This window comes from Meriones unguiculatus, chromosome 14 (assembly GCF_030254825.1).
Source record: "Meriones unguiculatus strain TT.TT164.6M chromosome 14, Bangor_MerUng_6.1, whole genome shotgun sequence".
Taxonomy (NCBI): domain Eukaryota; kingdom Metazoa; phylum Chordata; class Mammalia; order Rodentia; family Muridae; genus Meriones; species Meriones unguiculatus.
In genome coordinates this window covers 27,499,510-27,525,297 of record NC_083361.1, presented here as the reverse complement: position 1 = coordinate 27,525,297, position 25,788 = coordinate 27,499,510, and the positions used below count along the sequence as shown (strand labels likewise).

Below are 25,788 nucleotides of genomic sequence, written 5' to 3'. Positions count from 1 at the left end.
AACTCACAAACACTTCCATCTACTTTGCTCAGAATAAGGACTTCTCTCCCTGACTACTGTAATCCGGCAATAAAAATAAGTTTGTGTTGCTAAAGCTGTGAAAAATCCTATCAGGTTGTAGGGTTTTCTTTAGACCTAGCTGGCAGCGTCAGGCTGCTTGGAATCAATCAATGGTGAGCTACAGCATGTTAATTACCGCTGAGAAAGGAAGTGGCAGGTGGTGCCAACTCTGATGAGCCTCGATGCGATTGATGTTTTCAGCATGGGCGGTGTGTGTGTGTGTGTGGGAGGGGTGACAAATTCGGTGATGTCTCTCTTCCTGGGCAGCAGATTGATAGGCTTCTCCTTCCAAACTGAAAATGGCAGCATGCCCCACCCAGGTGGCTGATCAGAGAAACTACCTCAGCAGGGCAGAGGTGGCAGGGGCCAGCTGGCTACACCACACGCAGGCACGAATGGAGAAAGGCCGAATGTGGGGGAGATGCCATGTGGGAACTGATTGTCCTTGGAAGGTTCATTTGGGGCAAAGTCTCCTATTTCACCTGCCCTTGATCCCTCTCACCTCAGTACTGACAAGCTTGTAAAAGATTAATCTGCTGCGGCAATTGGTAGCAATTCATGTTGTTGGAAACGTGTTATATGCATGGCTCTAAGTACCGAAATGAACCCTCAGATAAATGGGTTTGTGTCTCAGGCATCAAAACATATTCATGTGGGCTGGGCTGGCCCCTCCGAGGGCAGTGCTCATTTCATCTCTTTCTTCTCCGTGAAAGAACCCAGACAAAGCCTTGATTTCGGGTGGAGAGTCTGGCAATTAGTGTGGGCCCTCTCATTACACTACACACCTGGAGGGATTTACCTGCCTCTCCTCGGATTCCAGTGGGAGCAGGGGAAGGCGCTCAGCTCAGGTGTGTTCCTTCTCTCAACAAAGAAAGCTATTTTTACTACCTTTGTAGGGGAGGGATGAGGCCGTCCTTACCAGCTTGCCTGATCCTCTCACCTTCTTGCCCGTGGAAGGCTGGTTTTGAATTCCACTTATTCGCCAGGGACACACCCTTCCGCACACAGCTGGCTGCTTCCTCCCTCTCTCAGTCCTTGAGGATCAAGTTTGTTTTGCCTTGGTTCTTAACCTCAGCACATTCGAATGGGTAGAATGTAAATTATAGTGCCCCCTGAATGGCGGCATCAGGAAATCAATCGGTCAGTTTGAGAGCACTCCCCATTCGCTCAAGCTGCCCGCATCCTGGGAAAGCTTTGTCTGATTCACTGTTTGAGAGGCTTTGCTTTCCTCATTGGCTGTCCATGGGAAATGTCCACTGTCGTCAGTGCTTTGTAGGCACTGACCTGTAAGGTGAAGGAACAGAGACAGTCACCGTGGAGGAGCTTGGCTGGGGTTTGGAGGTCTTGTGGGACTCAGCTGCTTTCTCGGTGGTTCTGGGTTGCAGACAGACTCAGCCTTTCTATGCCTGTTACCAAAGAGCACCATCCTGAGCCTACAGAAGCAGGCTGGGTAATTGTTGCTCACTCCCTCTTCTCCGATCATTTTTTTGCAGAAGAGGGAGGAGGAGGGGGAGAGGAAGAAAGAAAGGAAGAAGGGGGGTAGAGAAAATATAAGGTCCTGGGTTTGACCCTCAGCATCACAAAAAATAAAAAAATAAAAAATAGAAAAGGAAGGAAGAGAAAGAAAGAAAAGGAGAGTGGGTTAGGGAGAGAAAGAGAGAAGAAACAAAAACCATGGCAACACAGCCCACCAGGGAAGCCCCTGGACCTGGCCCCAGTGTCTTGATAGCCACTGTGAATTCAGCTTGTTTGCCCCACCTGTTGGGTGCTCTGAGCTCTATGTGTTATCTTGTCCACTCCTGAAAAATGCAGTCCTTAAGGTAAGCATTGTCTGAATTCTCAGAGGATGAGCCTGAGACACTCAACTAATTACCATTGTTCTGGTCTAAAGTAGTGACCCAACTCCGCCGTGGCTTCAGGAGTCTGGGGTTTAGACCTCCAGGTTGCACAGCCCTCCTCTGTAGCCCATCCAGCCTCCTGCCTCTTGTTACCTGCACTTTTCCTTCCTGCTTCGGTATCCATCACCGGCCCTCATAAATAATGTGCTAACACACAGTCTGCCAAAGTAAATCTGGGAACACGGCTCAAGCTGCCATTTGACCCAATATTGTGTGTGTGTGTGTGTGTGTGTGTGTGTGTGTGTGTGTGTGTGTGTGTTTGTACTCCAAAATCCAAATAATGGTCCAAAACTGTTAACCTACCTAGCCCGGCAGCACCTCAGCAAAGGCCACCCCACAGCCCACAAATTGCATGCTCCCTGGGTAGCTACAGATGTAGCCTGACATAAATCACGAACTCACTTAAAATACGACGCTGTATGTTTTGTTGTTGTTTTCTTTGGAGGGAGGATATTAGTCATTGGAGAAGCCCCCATGATCCTGTGGATCATGGGAGCCAACAGCCTGATGCTGAGCAGAGGTGGCACATGACTTTAGTCCCCTCCACACTCTAGAAGAGTAGACAGTATGTCCATGGTAATCTGCTGTGTGCCAGATACAGGTGTATGCAGTGCTTGCACCCGTGTGTGTAAACAAGACCTTAGTAGACTCATTTTGAAACAGTCCAGCAGCTAAATAAATATATCCATTCTGAACACAGCCCCAAGGGAGAAGCCAAGTTAGGACTCTAATTCTAGCTCAATCTGCTCACTGGATGCCCCAGAAACTTGATGTGTAGTGGAAGGCCACATGTATCTGTCTTTTTCAAAACTCTCTTTGGGGTGTTTAGGCCTCTACCTCCCTTCCACCGACCCCCCCCAACCTTAAGTAGGAGAAAAGATTAGTGTGAAGAGGGGTCTCAGACCCCTTTACTTCTCCTGTCTATTTAGGGTCAAGGGGTTCTTTTAGGGTTCAATCTCCATCAAGCATTTCTCTCCATATGTGTGCTTCAAACCGCCACACCATCTCTGGTCTCTGGTCTCTGGTCTCTCCAATCTGCTACACACCACATGCCAACACTGAACTCTGCCATGAACGAACACCACACCTTTTCTTTTTCAGCTCTCATATTTATGCTCTCAGAGTCCTAGACCACACCCCTCTTCATGCCACACATGGAAGGCCATTACCAGCTGGCAAAAATCACGCTCCGAATGTGACAATTAACAGGTGTGAACAAACTATAGCCCAACTAAAATCCCACACTTGGGATTAAAAACAAAACGTCTTTACATAACATAACTGAGTTTACAGAGAAACCAAAACTTCTATTACATTGATATCTCCACCTGTGACCCTGTATATAGTCCCCCAACAGTTCATGCTGTATATAGTTATCAGTTTTTCAATGGGAATGGCAGGGTTGGAAAGATAGCTCAGAGGTTAAGAACACTTGTCACTTTTGCAGAGGATCTGTGTTTGATTCCCAGCACCCACATGGTGGCTCACAACCATCTGTAACTCCAGTTCCAGGGAATCTGATGCCCTCTTCTGGCTTCAGTGGATACCACGCACATGGTGGCCAGACATACATGCAAGAAAACACTCACCTGCACAAAATAAAAGTAAATAAATAAATAAATCTCAAAAGAATAAAAAAACAATTTAAAAAAAATAGGAATGGGCAGATTTTAACTTCAGCCCCAACATCAGAGCCGGCAAAGGACCCCTAGATTCTCAGGTCAGAAGGGGAAGTTTTCTGTAGGGGAGACATGGGCAGAGGTCAGGTGATGCATTCCTTCCAGAGCTGTCTGCTAGATGATGGTTTGCATAGGAACTGCTCTGGGTCATCTTGCTGGCCGGGCCTCTGAGGAGCTGCTGTCCAGCCCCTTGCTTGCCTGCTATCCAGCAATGATTCGAGCCCACCCTTCAGGCGCTCCTGAAGAAGACACCTGCAGATTTAGTTCCATCGTACACACTTCTGGCCTTCCTCCACGAAAGAAAAGGTCTCAGCTCTCAATAGCTTCAGTATCTCTCCAGCAAACACTAGTGCAGCACTCTTTTTTTTTTTTTTTTTTTTCCTGCTGGCTACATGGGTCTGGAGATGGAGTGTGGAATGAAGCAGTTACTATCATAGCATGGAAAACCTGGTTTCAAGTCACACTGACCAGGGACAGGGCAGAGGAAAGGGGAGAGGAGATAGGGGATGATAGTCTAGGTCACAGTGTGAGACCCTACTATACAACCAAACAAAAAACACAAGTTCAGTGACCTGGGCCACGTGTGGACAATACCCCCAGGATCCATGTGTCCCTGCCTCACTGGGCCTACAGTGACTCACATCTGCTTCCTTTTGTCCTTAAAAGCTTGGTGACTGGTGTTTGAATCCCAGCACTAGGGAAGTAGAGACAGGCAAGTCCCTAAGACTCACAGACCAGCCAGCCTAGCCAAATGGACAACTCCAGACCAATGAGGGCCACTGTCTCAAAAACAACAACCAAAAAACCAAAATGGATTACATTGTCCTCCTCTGGCCTTCACACACTCAAATGTACAGGTCCAAGTGGCCTGTGATGAGATTTTTCTTTCAGGGGAGATGCGAACATCTACCTATTCAAAGACAAACCAAAGTACTATTCCACCAAATTTGCCTGGGAAGCCAATGAGTTCACTGGGCTTCCTTACGGAGCGGGAGTGTAGGGGACTCAGAGCAGCCATGCTGTAAAGTCTGCACCCAGGATGGACGGCGCCTCCACATAGCTGCACAGATAAAGCCCCCTTCCGTTAACCCTTTTTAACCTATCTACTCTAGCACTTTCCCAGACCCAGAAGCCATGTGCCATTAGGCAAAATTGCAAAGAATGGGCTGGGAAGAGTGGCTGGACTATTAGGCAAGGGTCCGATGACCCTCTCCACGCCGTCCTAGGAGGGAATGCCAACCATCCACAGACCCAATGGCGATGGGTTCTTGAGAGGAGGCACAGCTGACCTGGTGACGACGGCAGCTGTTTTACGTGGAGGACCATGTTCTATGACACATACTCACAAGCACTTGTGCAATCACACATGCATAAGCGTGTGTTCACACTCACCAGCTTAGCTGCTGCTGCTGCTGCTCTGAGGCTCTTCTCTGGTCATCTGCTGGATGACTTATGTCTCAGCTACCAATTTTATAGATTTGCCTCTGTAGCTGAAAGTCAGCTATTATGCTCTGGGGGAGAGGGGACCCTCTGTATATCTGCAGCTGATTGTGAGACTCCCAAAGGATAGCTAAGAGCATCGTCTATTTCAAGAACCTGGAGCACACCCCACCCCCACCCCAAGCCCATCTATATTACCCTCAAAGGCATCTCACATACAGCTGGGTGTGGTGCACACCTTTAATCCCAGCACTTGAGAGGCAGAGGCCTGTGGGTCTCTGTGAGTTGGAGGCCAGACTGGTCTACATGGTGAGGCTAGTCAGGACTGCACAGTTAGGTTCTATCTCAGAAGACAAAACAAGATGATACCCTCAGTCTACCATGTCCCCAAGCATGCCCTAGGTCTCCTATCCCCTCGCTGCATGCCTCCCATGCTTACTGGCAGCCCGGCCTTGAAAGGCCAGCACTACAATCCCAGAGTCCTTGAATGTGCCCAGCAAAGCTTTTTATAACCACCTGCATTCAGAAGTTCCTTTTCTCAAAAGGACGCTGGTCTTTCTAGACTAGGTACCTCGTGCCTGTGTCTACCTCCCGGGCCAACGTTACCTGATGTGAGAAATTAAAGCAGGCTCAGGTTGGAGGAGCCACAGCAAGACTGAGACTGTGACACTTTCATCAAAAGCAATCGGAATTTTTACACCCCCTGTCAGAAACAGAATATAGTGCCAATGACCAGGATCAACATGGTGTGGTTTCCAGGATACAATGATGTTTCAAAGTTATACAGGGAACGCAAGATTTTTGTCTGAGACCAATTGTCCTGTCAAGCTTCCATGCTTGCTGGACTCCTAAGGAAACATACAGAGAAACACAAAGCTGTCAGCATGCTGCACGGCCTGAGGGACGACCTTGGTTCCTCAGGAACGAAAGACACGCAGTGTCTCAGGAGCCGTGAACTCTAACCTATGACGCATGCCTCTCAAGGCAGCTAGGACAGGACAACTCCATGTTTCCCCGCTTCAGAGGATATGCTAGTAGACTGGCCTTCAAAGGCCCCAGATAAGACCTCAGAGTCCCTAAGAAAGATGTGTAGATAACCCCTATGTAAGAACCATGTCTCCCCACCTCTCACAGAGTTTTCCATATCACACACATGGCCTCCATCCTGAAGGCACACCTTTCCCAGATTCAGGGTCAGGAGCCTTATCAATTGAGCTATCCAAGCCTCCTGGTTCAAAAACACACCTTTCTAGGCATGATCAAAGAGATTTCCAGAAGACTCTGGCAGGCTCCTCTGGTCCTTTCCCGTGTCATTCTGGTTACAGATCAGGACCTGGAGCTCTTGTGAAGTGCTCAAGCCATCCTACAGTCACATGACTCCCAGGGAGTTAGCTTCCGGGGACTGCTAACACAAAGGACCGAAAACTGGGTGGCTTAGAGCAATAGAAATCAATCTGCCTTGCGTGTAGAGGCTGGAAGTCTAAAACCCATGTGTCTGTTGAGCCGAGGCGCCTAAGATTCTAAGTCAGGATCCTTCTATGTCTCTGCCAAGCATTCCTTGGCTTATGGCCATGTCCTTCCTACCATGTCTCCCCCTGTGCTTGCCTGTGTCCTGATTCTCCTCGTCTCATAAATACATCAGCTTTCCTGGGTTAGCTGGCCACCATGCTTCAGGGGACACACTCACCAGCAGAGTGGCCTCCAAACACCAACACTAGTACTTCCAAGTTCATAAAGGGTCTGAGGTCATTCCAACGGTGCCTTCAATAACCCTATTTCTAAGTAGGGTCCCACTCTGTTCAATCTGTAATGCTCACTCATAGGGAAACCGTCCCGTGGCACGAGCCTTGTAGGGTTCATTATACTCCGTTTTGAGATGGCTAGATAACCTGCATCCTTATTAAAGGAATATGACCGTTGTTAAGGGACCATGGTAAAAGAGAAGGAAAACACTGTAAAAGTTAGAGATGACAGCTATGTGACAAGTAGAGATGACACACACAATTTATGAAGTCTGGACCGAGCTCCGAGGCGGCAATTTTCTCTCCATTATCTGAATGCCCTCGTTACTTCGCCGGCGGTTATGTCGCACGGTCCCCTGCTTGTCAAGCTCCAACATCAAGCGTGTTCTTTTTCTTCTGGCTGGACCTGAGGACATCTGTATCCATCTGTATCTGAAGATACCGTTTGCTCACCACCCGCTGCGAGGGCTTCTTCTTTTGTATATTTTAATTTGATTTATATATTTTAAATCCTACAAAGACTTTTGCTGTTACTTGGTGTGGTTACTGTGCTTTCCGACCTGTTTGTAGTAGCTTACTCTTTTCATTTACTTACCACATTAAAAAAAATTTTAATTGTTGTGGGGGTAAGGGGGTGAATACAAGCCTCACAATGCATGTGCAGAAGGCAAAAGGCCTGCTACTGTGTAGAGCCCAGGGACTGAAATTAGGTGATCAGGCTTGGCAGCCATCTCATCCCCCTCCCCCACTTTTATTTTTTTGGAGATAGGATATCTTTGGTGAGCCCTGGAATTTGCTGTGTAGGCCAGGTTAGCCTCAAACCTGTGGTGATCCCCTGCTCTGCTTCCTAAGTGCTGAAATTACAGGTAAGTGTGTCCATATGGGGCTTGCTGTTTTCATGCTCATGCGTTCATGTTTGAATGTCTACATATGCTCGTGTGTTATGCATACATGTGAGAGTTTGGACACCTGTGTATCTGCCTCTGTCATTCTCCACCTAACTGCCTGGAGACAGGCCTCTCGCTGAACTGGAAACTTGGGGCTTTGGCTAGGCTAACCGGTCAGCAAGCTCTCCAAATCTTCCTATGTCTCTTTCTTCAGCCTCAGTGCACAGCCATTCCCTGCATTTTATGTGAGTGCTTGTAGTGAGAATTTTGGTTTCTTTAAAAACCCAGTTGTGTTGTGTGAATATGTTTTTGCTTTAATCCCAGTTATGGGATATGGGACTGCTTCAAACTGCCCACAGCTGCTAACTATGATTTGTCTTGTGCTCTTGATTTTACTGGCTCATGATTTTACTGGCCGCAGATAGTTTATGTTTGGACTCTGTGGACTCTGCAGGGGGTATATCAATGTCAGAGTCCCAAGAGAGGTGGCGGCAGTTGCTGGTCCCTGCTTTTGCTTTTGCCATTGCTGGTTTCTGGATTGCTAATTGCTGCATTGCTGGTTGGAGATATCCTGAGGATGAAGATTGGACTTGCCCCAAGGAAGTCAATAACCCTAACCAGCAGGAGGTAGTCCAAATAGATCTATTCCCCTTTTCTCCTCTAACCTTCTTTCTTGCCTACCTAGTTTTAGGTGGTTGGAAGGGATTTGGGTGGAGAAGAGTGTAGATATAAAAAGCCAATGAGTAGCCAAACCATCCAGTTACAGGTGCTAGGGACTGGAACTCAGACCCTCACACTTGCATAGCAAGCACTCTTACTCACTGAGCCATCTCTCTAGCTCCTGGAAATTGTCTAAAATTTCTTCTTTGAGAATTTCTTGTAAGTTTACAGCATATTTTGATCATGTCTACTCAGCAAGCCCACTCAGCTCTTCCCAGACTCCTCCATGTCTCCCTTCCAAACTTCATGTCTTCTCTTTGTAACCCTTTGAGTAAGTTAGTTCTGCCTGTATGTGCATGGGCATGGGGCATCCACTGGGGGATGGGCAAGCTGTCAGAGGCCACCACCCTGAAGAACACTGACTGTCCCTTCTCAGAGGCTATCAACTTCCAGTAGCTCCTCAGTGGGAGGGAGGCTCACAAACCAACCCTATTCACATTGGAGTGTTGACTGCTTGATCTTGTGCAGGCCCTGCACAGGCAACCAAGCTGCTGTGAGCTCCTGGGTGCAGCAGCCTCCTTATGTCCGGATGACACTTTGGTCCTCTCTGACCTCTGGCTGGAACTATGTCTCCATCCCCTTTTCTGTGATGCTCCCTGAGCCTTGGGAGGAGGAAATATGGCCTAACCCCTTCCTTACTCCTCATCCTTCCTTGAATCATCACCCTGCCATGTGGGGCAATCAGGAAAATAAAAGCAAAAAAAACAACATAAAAGAAAAGTTGGCTTTCCTTCTGTATACTCTATTTGAGCTTGAGTTGGTTGAGAGATTTTCTCTGTGGTTTATAATTATAAATGTTTTAATTGTCCCTTCATCTACTAGAGTGGACACTGTTTTAGATTTCTAGACCAACCCTGGTCCTTATCTTAGTATCCCTCCCCCAGACCTTTTCTCTACTTATCTTTGGGAGGGTGGCGGCTCTAAACTTCTCAGCTGTCTTCCTGAAAGTGTTAGATGCTCTGGGGACCCTGTTGTCTGCAAGTTCACCTCTCTAGGATTGCCCACTAGCCACATAAGATCTCGTCTCTTGCAATCTGGAATTCTTCCTCCTCCTCCTAGTCTTGGATTATAGGTGTGCCAGTACACCCGCCACAGAGAGGTTAAAGAACTTCACAATACATTCACAGACATTGCTCTGCAGAGCTGGGATTCAAACCCTGGTCTCCTACCACCACATGAATCACCCTGTGGAGCACACAGTTGGATGATGGGGCTGTTGAGGGAAGAGGACAAGACTAGACAAAGCATGACTGGGAGGAGCACAGGAGGAGCACAAGCAAGAAAGAAATATGACTCCACCTCAAGAAAAACACCTAGTGACCCTTGGCTTACGACCTGTGGATCTTTGAGTGACAAGAGCCACTCAGAAAGCTAGAGAAGAGACCCACAGGAAAAGGATCCTGCAGAGCACAGAGGACCATGATTTCATTTTAAAAGTTAGTGTGGGCTAAGGAGGTAGCACTGTGGATGAGAGTGTCTACTGCTTACGTGTGGGGACTGACTTCAAACCCTCAGCGTCCACATACAAATCTGGGTATGTGGGCCAGAGAGATGGTTCAGCAGGTTCAGCAGTTAAGAGCACGGGCTGTCCTTCCAGAGGACTCGCGTTTGACTTCCAGCATCCACATGGCAGCTCACACCTGTCTACAGTTCTAGTTCCAGAGGATCCAGTGCCCTCTTCTGGACTCCTGCACTAGGCATGAGTGCAGCACACATACACACGTGCAGGGAAAACACCCACACACATTTTCTTTTTTAAAGCTGAGTGTGGCCATGGGCCCCCCAGCTCTGTGAGGGGCAGAAGCAGGATGACTGTGGGGTTTGCTAGCCACCCACAAAGCTCCAGGTTCAGTCAGAGACTGTCTTCAAGAGAACAAAGTTAGGTAACAAAGCAGGGGACCTGGTTGTTAGGGGTGACAATGGACTATTTACTGTCCGAAATGCCAAAAGCCTCAACATGCATTCTTCAACCCTAGACATTCTATCATGATCCTTAGCCAAATTCACCCCACACACACACACACACTCAAGAGACAGTGAGGCCACGGTGAGGTTGTACTTTGATTGTATCGCTAGCCCTTCTTGTCCAGGATCTCAGACACAAGAAGACAGTTTCATCAGCTGCAGCTCTATGAGCTCTGATTGCGATGTCAAATCCACGCAGCTCAAAAGCCTTCTCCCTCTTCTAAATGAGGTGGTTGGAATCGAACAGTGATTCTTGAGTCTGATGGCAGAGGATGGGGAGAGCGGTGCCTTCACTGTCCTGATACTTTGTGAGAGTATTGACCAGCACCCTCTCCAGAGGTTCTGACTCAGTTAATGAGAGGTGAGACCAAAGAGCAAAGAGTGTTGAAGCTTCACGTCAGGTGATGTTAATGTAAGTGGTCCACAGGTCGGTGCTGAGTATTTAAGGCTACTCCTGGCTCTAACATTCTAAGGGGCTCTCATAAACTGCTGATAACGTTCTGTGTGCAGGGCAGATATCCTAAACATAGCAACCTCAAGGCAATTCATGGAGATCTTTAAGTTGCGCATGTATGCACTATGTAGAGGGTTCTACATAGAACCCTCTTGGAAATTCTTATGGTTTTCTTCATACTTTGAAAGCCACTGAGCAAAGCTATAATGAAGGTCAATCTCGATGGTTGACTGCTGCCTCCCGGAACATCAAACCAGCTACTCCTACTAGTACACCTACCAGTGCTAGCAAAGCTGAGCTTGCACGATGATAAGAGAGCTCTTCTTTGGCAGAGTCTCTATGGGGTATTGGGGAGTGTGTGTGTGTGTGTGTGTGTGTGCGTGTGTGTGTGTGTGTGTGTGTACAGAAATAGTTTCCAGGCCAGTTGACATCTCAGCACCTCTTCTGCTTGGGTAAAAAGTACCGGGAAAATTATTTTGTTCTGAAAAGGTGAAATGACAACTCTTGAGCAGACTTAAGTGAAACCACGCTCTGCTGGGACCCTGTGAATCGGCACTTTGGTTAACGCCTGTTTCTCAGGAACTGCTGCTTGTCAGCTCGTGGGGTAGACCACGCAATGGTGGTGGGTTCCGAGAAGGCGTTAGTAGCAGTATCTTCCCAACGAAAGCACAGCTGGCCTGCGGGAACTTCATGTGTGTGTGTGGGGGGGGGAGATGCAAGATCCCATGAGTCTTCAATGCCGAGGCCATCAGGTGGCTCTCTGTTTTGAGACAGTCTCACTAGCTTTGTTAGCTCGGACTCTAACTACGATGTTAAACCCCTTCTCCTGCCTTCCCTTCCAAGTGCTGTGATTATGGGTGTGTGGAACCCTGTCTGGCCCACATGGCCTCTTGAAGACACTTCTTCATTCACTTCTGGATGCCTGGAGTGTCACACACACACACACACACACACACACACACACACACACCAGATAAGGCCCCATGTCCCTCTGTCCCTCTGAGTGCTTGTGTGTTGCTTAGTTTTTGGTCAACCTGACACAAGCTGGAGTCATCTGAGAAGGGGCCACAAGTGAGAAAATGCCATCATCAGCTCGGCCTACAGAAGAGACACTTTCTTGATTAATGATTGGCATGGAAGGGCGCATCCCGCTGTGCACGGTGCCACCCCTGGGTAGGTGTCCTGGGTTGTGTAAGGAACCAAACTGAGGAAGCCAGGGGAATCTACGAGCCTATAAGCAGTGTGTCTCCATGGTCTCTGCCTCAGTTCCTGCCTCCAGACTCCTGCCTGGACTCCCCTCTGTGATGGACCACAACCTAAAAGGTGAAATAAACCCTTTCTTCCCCCAGTTGCTTCTGGTTCTGGTCTTTATCAGAGCAACAGGAAGTTAAGACACGTGTTTCCCTCCTCAACATGTGTGTTAGTCATCAAGGTGCCTCTGGCAGAAAACAGACAACCCCCCCCTTCGAGGATGCTCCATGATCTTCAACCTAGTGCCCAGATCCTGGGCCATGGTTTCTCCAGCTCAGTTCAAGCTCTCGCTCCCTTCCAGACAGCTGTTCAATTAGCTTCTGTCAATGTGTGTTGTAGAGCGTCCTCCCGAGAGCGTAACAGCCACCAACTCTGGGAACTTGCAACCTCCCCACCCCCGACCTAGAGATCAGGCCTTTTTTATGATGTTCCCTTATAGAAGGATGGAGCAAGGAGAGTCATTAGGTTCTCATTTCAGTTCTGTCTGCTCCCCCTTGCAACCCCCATAAGTAATTCTGCCCTAATTCCATGGTCTCTGGGGGTGCTAGAGTAGCAGACTGTTGAAAAGTAGCTGAAGGGATGTCCATTTCTATAGTTAGGAGAAGTCATCCACGCTGGGGTAGGAGTTTGCAGTGGTGAGGCTGGTGACCCCTCGCCCAGGCTCTGTAACTAAGTCTGATAAACTCCTTGGTCCCCCAAGCTTGATTTCAGTGGAACGCAGTTTGTTGGTGGTGCTCTGTGAAGGAGGCATAGACATTTGTTCATCCTCACCAGAGAAAGAGCTGTGGAGACAGCGCTTCACTCTTCTGGCTGGTATACTGCCAAGGGACCCTGTAAGTGCAGAAAACAGAGAGTCAAACATGAGAGCCACAACTTGGGAGGAAGAAGCACAATAAAAATATGTCTACCACAGAGGGCCTCTGGAAGGCTCTACCCTGCAGAGTATCAAGGCAGATGCCGAGACTCATAGCCAAACTTTGGGCTGAGTGCAGGGAATCTTATGGAAAGAAGTGGGAAATAGTAAGACCTGGAGAGGACAGGAGCTCCACAAGGACAGCAACAGATCCAAAAAGTCTGGGCACAGGGGTGTTTTCTGAGACTGATACTCCAGCCAAGGGCCATTCATGGAGATAACCTAGAACCCCTGCACAGAGGTAGCCCATGGCAGTTCAGTGTCCAAGTGGTCTCCATATTTAATGGGGACAGGGACTGTCTCTGACAGGAACTGATCAGCCTGCTCTTTGATCACCATCCCCTGATGGGGGAGCAGCCTTACCAGGCCACAGAAGAAGACAATGCAGCCACTCCTGATGAGACCTGATAGACTAGGATCAGAGGGAAGGAGAGGAGGACCTCCATTATCAGTGGACTGGGAGAGGGACACAGGTGGGGAAGAGGGATTGTGGGATTGGGAGGGGAGAAAGGAGGGAGGTACAGGGGGGATACAAAGTGAATAAACTGTAGTTAATAAAAATAAAAATAATTAAATAAAAAAATATGTCTCTTAAACATCGCCAGCACGAGTCTTTAAAACTGCCCTGTGTGACTCCAGTGTCAGGCCAAGGGAGTCTGGAACTAACTCTATTGCTCTTGGCGAGGTAGGTTAGGATGAGTGTCTCACAGGAGTTCATGGCTGTGCCTTCTACATATAGTCTGGTCCTTTCATACAATTACAATGCCAGATGGATAAACGCTTTGTAAGAATAAGCCGGGCCTCTGTTGTTGTGTTTGGACTTCCAGCTTCAGCTGAGTGTGGAGAGAAGGGGAAGTCTGCAGATTCTCGCAAAAGTTGAACGGGAAGTCTGTTGGGACCAGAGCCCATTTTGGTTCCTTGACTTCTTCATGAGTACAAGATACTTGAATGCTATCAATACAGGGGACCCATCCAAGCAGGGAGAGCCAACCCCAGCAGCTGGGAAATAGGGTCACAGGGTTGATTCTCTGCAGATCCTGACTTGTGCCAGACGCGCGCGCAAAGCAGGGGAGAAGTGAAGGCTTCCAGGTTCCAGATAAGGCCTCAGGTCCCCCTAGCATACACGTGTTCCTGCATGCACAGCCCCCAGCACGCTGCAGGCAGGCCTGGGCATCCTCGCAGCCAGGGTAGCCCGGGGCGCGGGGCCCCAGGCGCAGCAGCTCCTTGCAGGGCGGAGGGCGGCGCGAGGGAGGGAGCGAGGGACGGGAAAGGCGAGCGAGCTGCCTCAAATGCCTGGAATAATTCCGCTTCCGTTTGGAAAGCCGCAGCCTCAGTCCCGCCGCCGCCCGCCGCGGCCGCCCAGCTCCAGCTCCGCGTCCCGCCGCCATGGCCACATCCCCGCAGAAGTCGCCCTCGGTCCCCAAATCTCCCACCCCCAAGTCGCCTCCGTCCCGCAAGAAGGATGACTCGTTCTTGGGGAAACTCGGAGGGACGCTGGCCCGGAGGAAGAAAGCCAAGGAAGGTAGGAGCAGCCGAGGCCGTGGACGCTGCGGGGACCCGGGAGCCTGGGGCTGGGGCCCCTCCTGGCAGTGCCGGGACGCGCCTTGCAACCTCCCCGCGTCGCCTCCCAGGCCCCAACCGGGTCGGTGTCATCGCTGGGCCACAGGCGGAGTCCAAGCTCCGGATGGCTGTTGTCCCGGAGCCCAGGCCCAGCCGGTCCCCTGCGCCCTCCGCTAGGCCGCTGTCCCCGCCCTCTGCGCACCCGAGGGCTGGCATTTGCCAAGTTTCTGCTGGAAAGTTTTCTCGGGCGCCGTCACTCCCCGCTCTCAGCCTTCATTGGTCTCTGCTGCGCCGTCGCTGCCCGGGCGCCTTCAGGTCCTTTAGTGAAACGGCGCTGGCCTCCTTGAATCTCTCGCGGGTCCTCTCGTCCCCCCCCCCCCCCCGGCTTGTGTGATGATTTGTAAAAAATGTTAGTTGACTGAAAGAGAGATGAAGGAACCGGCGAGGTGGCGAGGGGAAGAGGATAAACTCTCCACACCTAAGGGCCGTGACCCTGCTGTGAACCCGCGCATTCCATTTCAAGCTTAAAAAAATACCACTTTCTTTCCCCCCGCCCCCCCGCCACGATGCATTGGAGCAATCTCTCTCTCTCTCTCTCTCTCTCTCTCTCTCTCTCTCTCTCTCTCTCTTCTCTCTCTCTCTCTTTTTCTGTTTGTCTCCAGGATAGTTTCTGTGTAAAATGCTTTGTTCCGTAGGCAGAGTTAGCTTTTGGGTGTATTAAATCAAGAGTTGCTTCTCAAAAATCGATCTGGTGATAGGTGCGTGAATAAAGGCTGTAGGGTTGAAAATGCTTTCTCTCTCTCTCTTTAGCAGAGCTGGGACTGAATTTAGAGGGCCTTGGGTCTGTACAGTTCCACCGTCTTGCTCCTTTTCTTTCAGACTCTGAGTTGCGCGGGCTAACCTTGAGCCTCCTCTGTGTAGCCCAGGCAGGACTTTGTGGCTCTCCTGCCTCAGCTTCCAAAGCAGTTGGGATTACGGGCCTGCCCTACTTGCTATTGATTGATTGTTCCTTTCTATGGTACTGGAGGTTGATCTTGGGCTTCAGTGACGTTAGGCAAGTACTCTACCTCTGTGTTACTGCACAAGCCTCCAGATGATTTCAGGAGACTGATTAGTAGGTCTGAGGTGATGAACTAGGAAATGACTCATGATCTTAGTCTCCTAAAGTATAGAAGCCCTTTGGTGTTTAATTGGTAAACTCAATGCATGAGCTAAATGTCTGTTGTTAAGATTGCAGCATGAAGCGGGCATGGTGGCCCACGCCTGTAGTCCCAGCACTCAGGAAGGCAGAGGCAGGCGGATCTCTGTGAATTCGAAGCCAGCCTTTACAGGATAGCCAAGGCTACACAGAGAAACCCTGTCTCAAACGAACAAAAAGATTGCAGCATGAGTATACAAAACATCCTCCCCCCAAGTTACTGTTATTCCCCGTTCCCCCTTATCTCTGGGGGAATTGCTCCAAGATGCCCAGTGGATGGCCAATACTATGGGCTGTGCTGAGCCTGACACATAGTATGCTTTTTCCTGTACGTGTCTATGGTGAACCTGTGTGTTAACATGGCTGAGCTAAATGGCTCAGTGGGTAAAGGCACTTGCCACCGCAGACTGGTGATTTGGGACCTGCATAAAGGTGGAAGGAAAGAACCACCTCCACAAAGTTGACCTCTGACCTTTGCCAGAATGCCCACATACAAGCAACATGCACGCACACAATAACAATAATAGTAACAGATTGTATTTAGTATGACAGGCTTTGCTGCAGGTCAGGCCCATCCTTCAGCCAATAACAAAGATGGCTACTAAGTTACCAACGCCTGCTAAGACTGGATCCACAGGACTCCTGTCCCGGGCAGGAAGGTGTGGAATGAAGCAAAAGTTCATCATGCTAAGGAGATGGTGTGAAACATAAAACTTGGGAATTATTTCTGGAATTTTCCATTCAGTATTTTGCAACCACAGGTCTCTGATACCACAGAAGTGGAAATTGTGGGCAGGTGTTTTGGTAAACCATTGATTAATGTACAATGGGAGACTGATCACCAGCTCCCAGCGAGGGAGGTCCTTTCCTCAGGTTGGGTTCCTGGTAGGGGCTCATCCACCTGAAGAAAGGCAGCTCAGAATTACTGAGGCTTGTCACTGGACCGCAGTGCCCACACCACTGTCACCCACTATGAGAAAGGTTTATTTTAGTCCAAAAAGGTTTATTTCAGTCTGAGCCTCACCTCTTGGAGCCTGGCGTGGTGTTGACCTTTTGAAATAGGCTGTACTACTTTTCTGGAGTCTCCTCTTGACCAAGCCCAGTATCCGATGTCCCTACAGCGACTCCTCAGGGATGTGACCTTAATGCTCTCTGGCATCCTGTCTTTTCCGTTCAGCAGAGGCCTGAGGAAACTTAATTTGGATGGGATTTTGAAAATAATTAATGAAGAAGCAGAGAGAGAGTGAAGTCCTGAGGGAATAAAGTCCTGAGGGAATGTGTGTTGTTTGATATGAGCCAGCCATGTCAAGCCCAGAAGCCATGGACCTGTGGAAGTTGGCAAAGCTTTCCCGCCACGTCAGGCTCAGAGTGAGGGCAAAGCTTTCCTCTGGTCTAAGTGTAAATATTGACAGTGTGTGAAAGTATGAGTGTTGTGATCGATCTACCAATGTATGCAGAAACTAACAATCAGAGCTTCCTCTTCCTGGATGCTGAAGCCTAAGTGTACTCACCTACGGACATACAGACACCTCCTACCAACCCTGGCCAAGCCCCTCCCACCATGCAGTCCATAAAAACATGCAGCAGTTCTGAGTTACTGCCACCAGAGTGCGCACGGCCCACCTGACCCCAGCTTTTCTGCCCGCAAGTCCATGTGTCTGTTCTTCCTTCCTTCGACACCTCATCCAGGTTTCTGTGACCCAGTGAGGGAGTGTGCACAGAGCCACAGGCGAGAGTGTGAGAACCAAGAGGCAATGCTACACTAGCAGGTGTGTCCAACCTTCCCAAGTCGTGACAGATGTTGATGATCCAGAGCCATCGTTGAGTGATGTTTCAAAATGTTTTATATGGGTTTATGATTTTGTGTTAAGCCCTCCTGATAGCCATCCTTGGCCATGGGTAGCCTGGGCTTATGATTTTGTGTCAGGCAGCCATCCTTGGCTGTGGTAGCCTGAGGGCCACGGTTGGAGGGTGGGCAACAGGAACAAGCTGTCGCTGTCCTCTTCCCCCAAGACATAAGGGGACAGGAAAGGTAAATGGACTCCATTTGGAGTTGCAGCCCGGTTTGTTTTTTTTATTTTTATTTTTTTATGATGTGTATGAGTGCTTTGTTTGCATGTATGTCTGTACCATGTGTGTGCTTGGTGTCCACAGAGGTCGGAAGAGGGCATCAGATCCCCGGGAACTGGAGTTACAGGATAGTTCCGAGCCGCTACATGGATGCTGAAAATCAAACTTGGACCCTTTAGAAGAGTATCAAGAGCTTTTAACCTCAGAGCCAGTTCTCCAGCTCTTGATTTTGTGGCTGTCCTCTGTGGTGCTGGGACATAAACTTAGGGCTTCGTACATGCTGAGCAAGGCCAGTAACACTGCCACATCCTCAGTGGTATGTTTGCATGTGTGCACAGGGCAGAGGCCAATGCTGGGTGTTTTCCTCAATTGCTGTCTACCTTGATGTGTGTGTTGGGGAGCATGCATGTGCCATGGTGCCTATGTGGAGGTCACCAGGCTGGCTTAACCATCTTCTTTACCAGCTAAACCATTTTGACAGCCTGCCACCTTTTTTTTTTTTTTTTTTTTTTTTTTTTAAGCGGGTGGTGCAAGTCTGAGCTTGGGTCCCTCGTGCTTGTGTGGCAAAAACTCCCCAGACCTCCTAGCTCTCTTTTTACTTATTTTTATTTTGACACTGGATTTCACTTCAGGCTGGTCTTGAATTCTTTAGTCTTCCTACCTCAGCCTCTTGAGTAAGCAGGATTATAGGCGTGTTCCAGGCCCAGCTTGCAAGGGCTTCAGACAGAAACTATAGTCACTAGGGACACAGCCACGGTTAGGAATGTGCAGAAAGAAGGGGAGAGAGTAGGACAAGAAGGACTCACGGTCTTTCTTGTACTTGAACGTAAAGCGCTGTCACCAGGGCAGGGAGACTGAAGGAGACAGAATGTGGGAGGCAGCTCTTATATATCCAGCTCTTATATATCCCTAGCTTCCGGAGGAGAGAAGAGGAGGACAGGGTTGACCTGTTAGACCCTATTGGAGTGGTCTCCCCCTTTCCAGTAGAAACACAGCGTTAATACAGCCACGGGGCCTCTTCGTTCTGGCACCTGGACCACACTGTCCCTAACTGAGCACGTCTGCCACTCCTAAGCCCTGTCCTTCCTTACTCAGCTGAGGCTTTTGAAACCAAGCACCAGATCTTACTTGTATTTCTATGAACTATAAACCCCCAATTCTGTTCAGTTCATTAGTGAATCCAAGGGCCATAAATGGGCGAATGGAGTGTACTCACTCCTGACAGGGCTGGTCACCACCCACACCTCCTCTGGCCTGGTGTGGCCAATGGTTCCTGTTGCGCTTCCATGCAGAGATGTTAGGTTTAAATTTGTTCTGTGAGTCAAGGAGAAGGTCTAAGTCAGTGGTTCTCAACCTATGGGTCACGACCCCTTTGCTAAACCTCTGTCTTCAAAACTATTTACATTACGATTCATAACCATATAAAAATTACAGTTATGAAGCAGCAATGAAAATAATTTTACAGTTGGGGGTCACCACAACATGAAGAACTGTATTAAAGGGTCGCAGCATTAGGAGGATTGAGACCCGCTGGTCTAGGTAGCCACATGTGTTTAAATCCATGAGACTGGTTACAAGTCTGCTTATAAAAGGGAAGAGGCCCAAGGGCTTGAGGCCTATGTGTTTCCCACATGCAGAAGCTGGGAGGTGAGGAGCCAACAAAACAGACTGAAGAGGCCTGGGGCAGTAAGGAAAACTGGGGGAATGTGGAATCCTAAGCCCAGGCAGAGAGCCACTTCTGTTTGCTATTCGAGTGACTTCCTTGGTCAAAGCCTCCTTTACTGATTCTGCTCCTGACCCTGCCTGGACTCCTGGAGACATTCAGCCTTGTTCAGCTTCCAAGTCCTTAAATCATCCCTGGATCTCTCTGAATTTGGTCCTGGTGTCTCTCTCCTTTTTCAGATGCCTCCTCTACATGCTTTTCTGCTTAGGAGTCTTTTCTGCCCTCCTGGTCCCCACAGCACACACACAGGTACACACACATATACAGGTACACACACACACCCTTAAGAAATCTTCATTTTAATCACCACGGCAAACACCCTTCATTCCCTAAATCTATCCCATTGTTTCTTGTGTTCTTACCTTTGGGCTGAAGGGATGGCTCAGCCATAAAGGCCAGGCTCACAACAAAAAAATGCCATATTCTTCTTACCTGCTCACATACTATTTGACATTTTTAAAAAGACCTTCTCTATTCAATAAACTCTGTATTCGTTAAGGTGACCCAGTCTGAGAAGCTGAGAACATAACTCAGCCTGGCATACATGAAGCCCTGGGTTCAATCCCCGCACCATGTAGACCAGGCATGGTGAGGGCCTGTAATCCATTTGGGAGGAGGATTCAAGAGGCCCAGAAATTCAAGGTCGTCCTCTGCTACATAGCAAGTTCAAGACCTAGACTATATGAAAATAAACAAACCACGTAGATTCAGATGGTTTCCCTTCTGGACGTCACTTGTAGCCTCCCAAGACGATGGGACGCTTCCTTCTGTGTGTGCGAGAGCCTCTGGCCTACCACTCTGTTGTGACGCCAGGTACGTTGCATTCAGACCCCTGTGTGTGTGGGGGGGCTTCAGGGAGGCTTCTCTCTGCATCCCTGTATAATATTTAACACACATCAATATTGGTTTTTTGGGGGATGAATGTCCCCATATTTACCTTTGTGAAAATTGCCCTTTCTCACTGGTTGCATAATCACAGTCAAGTTTCTTCTCTTTTCTGGCAGTGTTTGCCCATTTCTCAAATCAGGGGATTAGGCTAGAATAACCTCTGGGGGCCCTCGCAGCCCTTCTGTGATTTCTGAGCTCTGATTTCACTGGGCTTCTCTCAAACTCCCGTTTTATTGTCTGCATGGGGTGGTCTGAGAATTACATCACCACAAAGACTCTTTCTTTCCTTTGCTAACGAAGGCACCTCGGTGTCAGGAGGAGGCGATGGAGACCTGGATAAGTGGGCTCTAGCCCAAGGACACCTCCATATTAGGGATCGTTCTTGTCTCCTGGAACTATCTCTCTTTGGTTAACAGGCGCAGCTCATAATTACATTCCAGCTGTTAGTGCCGGAAAAGAACCTCCCCTGGCCATCGGTACGCACCTCAAACCTCTACTTGCTGTTGTGGATAAACAGACAACGCTTGAGGAGACCTGCACAACAATGTTAAAGTAAAGAGCTTTTCAAAGCCAGGTGGAGACTTTTGCGCAGTGTCCAGTGTGTCGTGCGGCCTCAATCCGTAACAGATAGAAGTGAAGGCGTCACCTGAGGACCAGAGCCCTGGCTATGGATCTTCCTCAGCCTGGGCCTTGGCCTGACCCGTCCTCTGTTTGCCCTGCAGACACTATGCTGGCAGGACTGTGTGTGTTCAGGTCGCATTTATGTCCCGGGGTCTGTCATAGCACAGGGTACTCAACACCTTCTCCATGAAGTTTGACCTCCTAGGGGTCAGAGCATCCTTGGGCAACTTGCTCCCAGCTTACCCCAAATGCTCTTGTAATCTTGAGTGACTTTTCTTGTCCCTAGATTCCATTTAGACCTCAACTTTTGGGGTGTGTGCGTGTGTGTGTGTGTGTGTGTGTGTGTGTGTGTGGCTTGTGAAAACGCCTCCACTCGTTCTCCCCAGGAATATGACTTCTTTGTGGAAAGACATTCTCAGGAAGTCTTATTATTTGTCAGACCTCTAGGAGCAGAGACCAAGTCATAGGATAAGTGGGTACTGAGTGCATAGTGTGAAAGAGTGGGGCTAGGATGGCTTCCTCTGCTCAAGGGCTCTGTACAAGTTTGTGTGGGCACACCTAAATAAAGGACTGAGATGTACTAGCTCACTGGCCCAGACTAGGGAGCAGGGAGCAAAGACACAGGCAGGCCAGACCTCTCTAAGATTCAGAATTGTTTCGCTCTAGTCTGCCCCTCCTCCCAGTCCATGTATCCTTGTCTGTCTCAACATTTCTTTCACAGCAGTGTAAAGCTTAAGGAGCTGAAAATGAGCCAGAGGCAGAGCCACCATGTCACTTTTCAGCAAGAGTCCTGCCTGTCAGTCAGTCACCACAGCTAGTTAGGTGGTGTGGCACAGGCCCCAGCTACCTGGGAGGTGAGTCGAGGACATCTCAACTTCAGGTACGGCCTGTGGTACTTTGAGAAACCAGTCTCAAAATAAAACAACAGTTCCAGGCCAGCCAGGGATACACAGAGAAACCCTGCCTTGAAAAACAAAAACAAGAAACAATAAGGAGCTGACCAAAAGGCCCAAACAAACAACAGCAAAGCCCGCAGGTGTCTGGAGGACTGTGGACAGTTTGGGAGTGCTGTTCCCCAGGTACCAATCACTGTCCTTTGAGATAGTGTTTCTCATTGGCCTAGAACTTGCCAAATAGACTAGGCTAGCTGAACCCTGGGCCCCCATCTGTCTCCACCCCCCCACCCCATGGCTAGGATTATAAGCACACACTCTTTTACCATTTTGGCTTTTATTGATATTTCGTCTTGGCCCCTACCCCATGGGATGGTGCCTTCCCCATCCAGGATGGGTCTTTCCTGTGCTGCAGAAACCTTTCTGGTCACACCTTCATAAATACGCCCAAAGATGTGCTTCCATGGTGATCCCTAATCCAGTTAAGTTGACAGTCAGGATTAACCATCGGTCTTAAATCAGAGAGATTGATGGGAATTCGGGGCATGGTCTCCAGTGCTGGGGACAAAGGCCGGCAGGATTCCCCCAGGGCAGGTGGACTCCTCACTAGTAATGGGCTTGAGCTGTTGATGCCACTACAGGATCACAATTTCACTGGCTCCCCAAGGCAAAGTGGGTATTCTCGAAGGAACCCCACTTCTTGCCCTGTTCACCCACACCCCTGCATCTCAAGCTGGGAAATAAACACTCCTCTCAGCTGAAAGGAATTTTCCCATTTACCGTAAGACACCCCCCCCTTCCTGGCTCTCTCTCTCTCTGTTTCACACATACACACACACACCCTTCCTGGCTCTCTCTCTCTCTCTCTCTCTCTCTCTCTCTCTCACACACACACACACACACACACACACACACACACACACACACACCCTTCCTGGCTCTCAGCCCCAGTGGAGCAGACCTGCAGATCACAGGTAGTTAATGGTGACAGCTGGGAGAAGCCTGGGCAGCAGGAGCTGACAGTTTTGATGCTGTTTGCAAAACACAGGGGGAGGGTAACCAGTTCTAATGTAAAGCAAGTCTGAGGGTGCAGCCCTTTGCAGGGAGCTGCAGCTGCGTCTTGGCTGAGGATTGCAAGGCCTCATGGTGGGTTCGGCAGCCCCTCCAGCGCCTGTCCGGTCTCCTGCAGGAAAAATGGTGCCTCACCTGCCTTTCCTCCCTGGCCTTCATTATGGTAAATTGCAAGGCTCCCTGATGACTCTGGAGGGGAAGATTGATTTGTTCCTTCTGATTGTCACTGTGCTAATGTGACAGGGTGATGGGCACCCAGATTCGCGCCTAGTAATGGCCCTGCTAGAGGTGGATGTTAACACAATTGGGACCTGACACTTCAATAAATCGGGGACATTCTACCACAGAGATCAAAGTTCAGAATTGCTTAAATTGGTGTTGAAGCAGGTGGGGAAGAGGAGTCTAGGGGCCATGAATTTCGTGGTGGGCAATTGACTTTCAGTTTGAAAGGCTCGACTGTCAGCTTTTCCATTGCTATGACATCAATTGAAGCCATTTGGGCTCCTGGCTACCTAGCCCTTTCAGGATTGCTGGTTCTGGGAATTGTGATTCATGGTGTTCTTGTGTTGGATGATTGTGTTTGATGAGGATGAGGGAGGGAGTGTGAATGACAGACTCATCTCCCGCCTGGTGTGCTGGTACCTCCCAAGCCATCCTTCCCACCCAGACCTCTTTGGACCTCTCGCCTTAACTTGCCAGCTCATTAGCGTGTATTTCTAATGCTGTCACACAGTAGTGACTTATCTTCACACAGCTTCTCATGAGGTGGGAGTGCATGTTTCAGGTCTCTGGTGGACAGTCAAAGCCAGAGGAAAGGCCATCTGGTCCCCAGAGAAGGATTGTAATTTCTTTAGAAATCTATGCTGAGATATAACCCAACTTTAAAGGGTGTCATTCTGCAGTATGTTTATTCTTGGGCCATCACTGCAGATGATTTCTATCACCTTTCAAAAAAAGAATCCCTGTATCTACTTTCCCATTCCTCTACCCCAATCTATGGATTTGCTTATTGCCCTGGATAACGTTAAGATCAACTTGACATAGCCTTCATTGAGGAATTGCCTAAATCAGATTGGCCTGTGGGCATGGCTGGAGGTTGTCTTGATTGTTCATTGATATAGGAGAGCCTGGCCCGCCATGGGAAGCACCATTCCCTAGACGGGTGGTCCCCGTCTGTGTAAGAAAGCAAGCTGAGTATAACAGCTTACAAGACAGCTAACAAGCAATCTCTCCATGGTACTTCAGCTGTGAAGTGGGTTCCTTTGGCCAAGGTGCTTGTGGAATAGCAAGCAAACTTGCCTTTGGGCTCCTGCCTTCACTTCTCAGTGATGCACTGTGACCTGGAAGCGTAAGTTGAAATAAACCCTGTCTTCCCCTAAGTCCTGGTCAGAGTGTTTGATCACCACAACAGAAAGAAACTAGAACACCTGTTCTAGGCATTGCTTCTAAGTGGACTCTTACAATGTGATTTTCGGGGTCTGATCTCTTAGCATAATATTGTCAAAGTGCCCATACATCGGCATGTGTGAGGATTTCATTTCTTTCTGTGGCTAGAAAATGTTCTTTGGGGTAGATGTACTTATTCCTCAACTGATGGACAGGGGGTATTTTCATTTTTTTAACCTATTACAAATTAGTACTGTGAATTTTCACATATAAACATTTGCATGTTTTCATTTCCCTTAGGTACCTGGGAAAGACATTGCTGGGTTATGTGGTAATTGCCATGTTTAATATTCTGAGGAATTGCCAAAGTTTTCAAATATAGCAGCAACAGGATTGGGGAGGTTTGCTCAGTGGGTAAAGTGCTTGGTGTACAATCAAGGGGACCATGTTTGGACCCTACAACATAAATGCCAGGTGAGCAAGGCAGTTTACCTGTAAGTTCAGCCTTAGACGTGGAAACTGGGTAGTGAGACTAACCAAACAGCTAGTTCCAGCGTTGGGTAGAGAGACTGTCTCACAGAACAGGGTGGAAGGGTGACAAAGGAAGATTCCCAGCATCACCCTCCAGTCTCCTCACATTGACACACACGTGAATCTTGATGCACACACAGGCTCGGCAAACACACACACATGCACAAGAGGGAAGGGGAGCAGCCACAACAGGTGTGTTCTCACCAGCAGTGTATGAGGAGACCGGTTCCCTCACTTCCTTGCCAACACTTGTTAGTGTCTGTCTTTCCCTAGCGTGGGTGAAATGTTTCTTGCTTTACTTCCTATTTTTGTGTCCTCGGTGGCTAATCTTGAGTAACTTTTCCCATGTTTTCTAGCCACTTGGGTGTCTAACTGGGCACCAGTTCTTTAAAGTCCGGAGGATTCATGAACATCCCTTGGGTGTTAGCCAGAAAGCTGACCATTGCAGCCACCTCCTCGTCTTCATTTTTGACGTTGGCTGGGGGAAGTAGAGATTCACCTTAAATTAGGCCTATTTCATCTTGCAGCATTACCATAGTCCTGAAATAGCTTCTGTTAAGCAAATTGTCATAATCTTGTCATGTTTCTGGCTTTCATCATTAAACTACAGGTTGCTCACCTGGAACATAGATAGCTTCATCCCCAAACTATACAAAAAAAAAAAAAAATCATGCCAGGAGGTGAGTAAAGATTAAGAATGTATACATTTAGGTGACATACAGAAACTTTTGATAACGTGTTGTGTTGGTTTAGTCTGGTTTATGGTTTTGAAGTTGTCAGTCCGAGATTGCGCAGACCTACTACAGACCTGCTCTGAGCTCTGAGTTGCTGCTTTGTG

General features: G+C 48.8%; 1 protein-coding gene across 1 annotated transcript in view; it reads left to right on the top strand.

The window, feature by feature from the left end:
• Window positions 1–14,244: 14,244 nt before the first annotated feature.
• Window positions 14,245–25,788, top strand: part of Parva (parvin alpha) — a 137,266-nt gene continuing 125,722 nt past the window's right edge. The window contains exon 1 of the mRNA XM_021627826.2: window positions 14,245–14,531. Within this exon, the coding sequence (XP_021483501.1) occupies window positions 14,396–14,531 (136 nt within the window). The 5' untranslated portion in view covers window positions 14,245–14,395. The remainder of the gene's footprint in view (window positions 14,532–25,788) is intronic.